At 33.9% G+C, this 4209-nt stretch overlaps 3 protein-coding genes across 4 annotated transcripts in view; all 3 read left to right on the top strand.

Annotated features, from left to right (window-relative positions):
- LOC109581868 (WD repeat-containing protein 63-like) overlaps positions 1-4209 on the top strand; it is a 24284-nt gene that overhangs the window by 8014 nt on the left and 12061 nt on the right. The window lies entirely within an intron of this gene.
- Positions 383-1259, top strand: LOC105312735 (WD repeat-containing protein 63-like). Its single transcript, XM_011405606.2, has 3 exons — positions 383-529; positions 949-996; positions 1087-1259. The coding sequence occupies exons 1-3, from the start codon at positions 404-406 to the stop codon at positions 1162-1164; spliced, it is 252 nt and encodes an 83-aa protein (XP_011403908.1). The 5' UTR covers positions 383-403; the 3' UTR covers positions 1165-1259.
- Positions 1335-4003, top strand: LOC109581885 (uncharacterized). 2 transcript variants are annotated; one of them, XR_002184810.1, is made up of 4 exons: positions 1335-1887; positions 1950-2204; positions 2259-2681; positions 3792-4003. XR_002184810.1 is itself a non-coding variant. In XM_019996358.1 (3 exons), exons 1-3 carry the CDS (start codon positions 1872-1874, stop codon positions 2561-2563), a joined length of 576 nt encoding a protein of 191 aa, XP_019851917.1. In that variant the 5' UTR covers positions 1335-1871; the 3' UTR covers positions 2564-4003. The 2 variants fall into 2 exon arrangements, 1 of the variants encoding a protein (XP_019851917.1); XM_019996358.1 differs by having other exon boundaries at positions 2259-4003.

Raw genomic sequence — 4209 nt, 5'->3', positions numbered from 1 at the left:
GGAGCCTCTTGGGTGAGAGCTTCAGGCCTTCATTGCACTTTTAGAAGAGCCTCATGTTTGCACTACTGCACGTTAGAATAATTCCGGTAATCTTATTATTGACTGTAGAAAATATTTCGTGTGTCAAAATTTCACGGGTCACTTCAACTACAAAAATATTTTAACAACGAAAATTTCCCCACCTACAGTACGTGACCAACTAACCATACATGTACATGTATACTTTATGATTCATTAAGTATACACTATGTTTTATAGTATTGTTTAATTACTGTGCAAGTCTTAAAATGTTTCAAATTCATACAATGCATTGTACATGTATTGTACATGTATGGCACATGTATGTGTACTATAATTTTTATAATTTTATCTTCAACTTTCTTCCTTTCATTAGTTACTAATAATGGAGTCATTCTTTGATCGAGAGGTTAAGAGGTTGGATTTTGTTAGTGAGAGAAACAGAATGAGAGAAATAGAAAAGAAAGCACTTGATGAGAAGAAAGCTTCAGCTCATGATGAAGAAGAAGACGTGAGTACATTTAATACCATATACATTTATGGGTATACATGCAGTGCTACAAATTTGCACATCTGATATCTTTTCTGTTAGAAAGGTTAGTATGTTCAGTTTTTGCTCAAAGCTGCACATTTGGGAACAGCAAGAGAACATTATAATCAATGAACCCAGACTCATGGAATATACCTTTAATAGATATGTGGGTGGCCTAAGTGCACATTATAGTTTGCCACATTTGCATGTATATCTATGGCCAGTAATGCATCATTTTTAAACACTGAACCCAGTTTTTGTTCCTATAGAGTTTATTGCATCGTTTTTATTGCTGTGTAAACGTAGCCTGAAGTCTATGTGTACTTTACCCTCCACCAACTCATTTCACATTTATAATTTTTATTAATAATTATGTTAATTGCATGTAAATGTTACAGGAAAAGAAGACTGAACTTCAAAAAGATGACGAAGAGAAGTATGAACTGGTAAGTGGTGTATGAAAAAATATGAAAAGCCTCTTATAATTTTTGAGTTCTTAGTTTTTTTCCTCTTTAAGTTCTTTATATCTTTTATAGGAGTATAGAGATTATCTAAAGTTGGAACAATCATTATTGATTGAACTAGGACTGAGACAACCAGCAGATGAAAACTGAGAGAGTGTGTTACGACTTGGGAGTGTGAAGAAGAGAGAGATTTTAGTCTATTGAATCATAAATTTGATTTTCAGCCAACAGCTGCCACTTGCAAATGGACTCTTGCAAGCCAGACCATTCCCCAGCCTACAGTCATTTGGGTGGACTGTAGGCTGGGGAATGGTCTGGCTAGTGAGCTATTATACTTACTCAGTGCTTCTACACTCTCAGCATTTGCCACAACATGTGTTGATTTTGTGTTGCTATTGTTTTTACACTGAAATGAGTGTGAAGTACCTAGTCCTAGTCTAACATAGCTTCTGAAACTGTTCACAGCAATTCAGTAATGGTGGGACATATCTAGAGCTGACTGTAGTATTTTTAGCCTGCTACACATTGTTAAAGAATAAATAGATGCTGTTTTTTTTTTCTTGACTTGACTGGCAATGCTGCTCAGTTAAATTAAATTTAAATAGATTTAAGCCCAATGTTATGGTCTAGATCTACTATTTTTATAGTGCAATTCAATCTATAGATGCTACATGTATATATACATTGAAAATACCCCTAGATTAGATCATTGATTAGCCCTTAGTATTCTTGAAACCGCAATTGAAGCGCGGCACGGTCAGTGGGCACAACATAAAATAAAACGAGAAACCTCATAGAAAAGGCCGTTGTTGTTGTTCTGAGGCTCTAGCCTCGGGACAGGATCTGTTTATTGGAACATGGCCACTAGTCAAGGTACCATGAATGATTAGATCTAGATAATTGATGAAACTGATCTGCATCCATTTTGTTTGCAGGTGTTGATGTATTGAAGAGATGTGGCTTTCCAGAAACAAAATGGCATGGGCTTGGACTCAGACTAGGACTAAAGAAGAGTACACTGGACGTCATAGAAAAGAATCATCCTTATGATGTATCTCGCTGTATGACAGAGTGTCTCTCCCAATGGCTAGGTAGAGTTTATAATGTTGACAGTAGAGGAGGAGCCAACTTGGACTCACTGTTAGATGCTCTACGATCTATGAATGAAACTGCTGTAGCTGAAGAGTTAAGTGAGTCAACCACAACTGTATGTATAACTATAATCATTGTATTTTCAATCATAGAACATCATGTTCTGAAAGAAATTTTTAATAGTTTTTATGCTGTCCTGTCTCAGACTCTTTGTGATCCTTTTCCTATTGCCCAGTCACTTTCTGCTGAACATATGTTAACACAAGAAGCATTTGATAGAGTGTCGTCAGCTAATTCCTTTATTCTTAATCAACGTGAGACTCTATTAACTGCAGTCAGAGAAGCTATTCAAACTGATCCCAACAGTTTATGTACATTTGCTAATGTATTATGTGAAATAAGCAGTAATAAACAACTAGGACAAGCTATACTGGATGATATTAGTAAGTATCATTAATAATCCTTACAATTATGCATTGAATATGACCTACATTTTTTATATGTGTAATTAAAACTGTTTTATTTCCCTAATATTAAAGTCAAGTTTGTTCCGGAGGCAATTGATTTACCACAAGGTAATAATTTAATAATATAATTTAGCATGTATTAATTTTGGCATAATAAATATTGGCTAATACTGATAACCAATCCAATATTGTCCTTCTACCTTTAAGGCACATTTTTTCTACACACATGCAATGTGATTATTTATGTATACATTATATACTTGTACCGTTAAATACTTTTATTTGTAAGTATTTTTAGCGGATTGGCCTTTACTATAAATGTACATATGGTGCAAGTTTGTAATAAACAGCTATAGTGATCAAATTATGTGTAGGAAAATTGATGATTTAGCTTGTTATATGATAAAGTAATGCTTCAAGCACTATAGGATATACTGACAGCTGATGATAGAAAATTATGTCGGGTAATTATTAGTAAAATTAAAAATTTTCAAAATATATTTTTAAAAAATTGTCAGTGTTTGAGCACAGTGTATATAAGCGCAAGTGCACACAATTATTTTACAATTTACATTTTTTTTGCTTGAAGCAATGTACTGTGTTCATATTTTTATGGCCGCGAATAATTGCAGCCGCGAATATATCCCGGCCTGAAAAAATTCTATTATATTCAAAAAACTTCTAATTAGCAACCATTAATGTGCAAAAACTATTTTAATTGGTACTATAAGGTGCACTTTGCATGGAGTGTAATGCAGGAAATGAAGGAAGAACTATATTGCTATAGAAAGTTTTGAATTAAATCTAAAGTTACATGTAAGAATTTTTTATTTTGGTTGTAGCTTAAATTTATTCTGCCAGCATAAGCAAGCACAGTAGGTAATTCATTAAATATATGTAAACCAATCACTATGCATTTTATGAATTGTAAAAATTGATCTTATCTGAGCTAGCACTAAAAGAGCACTTTTGTATCATTTGTATGGATGTAATCAATCATCAAGACTGTTTAATTAAGTTTGTATTTTAATAAGGGCATGTGAACTACTTGAAATTTTTACATACAAAAATATAGACCCGACCACATTATGATGTCATCATTATAATATCACAGCTGATGCCGAATTCATTCTTTTCTATAGGGCAAGGTTATACAAATTAAATCTCTTTGTTTGCTATTATGCTGCATGCAATTTATTTATGTCTCAATCCTCACAGTAGATGCTTTAAATAAGTGGTTAAAGGAAGGTAGTGTTGATCTAACTGTTACTCGTGTTAACATGCTTGGTACTCCTGGATCTGGTAAAACCTCTGCCCAGCTCCTACTATTAGATGAAGACCCTCCAACTGAAGAAGTTACTGACAGCACACCAATTGCTTGTCCTACTGTCAGAGCAATAAGAGTAGCTGTAAATGATGAGAACAAAAAATGGAAACGAGTTGATAGGGATGAGTTGCTAGAGAGATTAGCAACTGATTTGAATGAAGTGTCACAAGAGAAACAAGAAGAGATAGTAACTAGATCTGCTTCAGCAACTGAAGCCATGTTAGACACTGGCCATACTTTATCATCATCAGCATCAAATGAAAAACCCACACATGTACCACAAAATAAGGTAGATTTACGTGCTAAAGT

Source organism: Amphimedon queenslandica, unplaced genomic scaffold, assembly GCF_000090795.2.
Source record: "Amphimedon queenslandica unplaced genomic scaffold, v1.1 AMPQUscaffold_13412, whole genome shotgun sequence".
In the NCBI taxonomy this organism is placed as follows: Eukaryota; Metazoa; Porifera; class Demospongiae; order Haplosclerida; family Niphatidae; genus Amphimedon; species Amphimedon queenslandica.
This window is presented reverse-complemented; position numbering and strand designations above follow the sequence as displayed.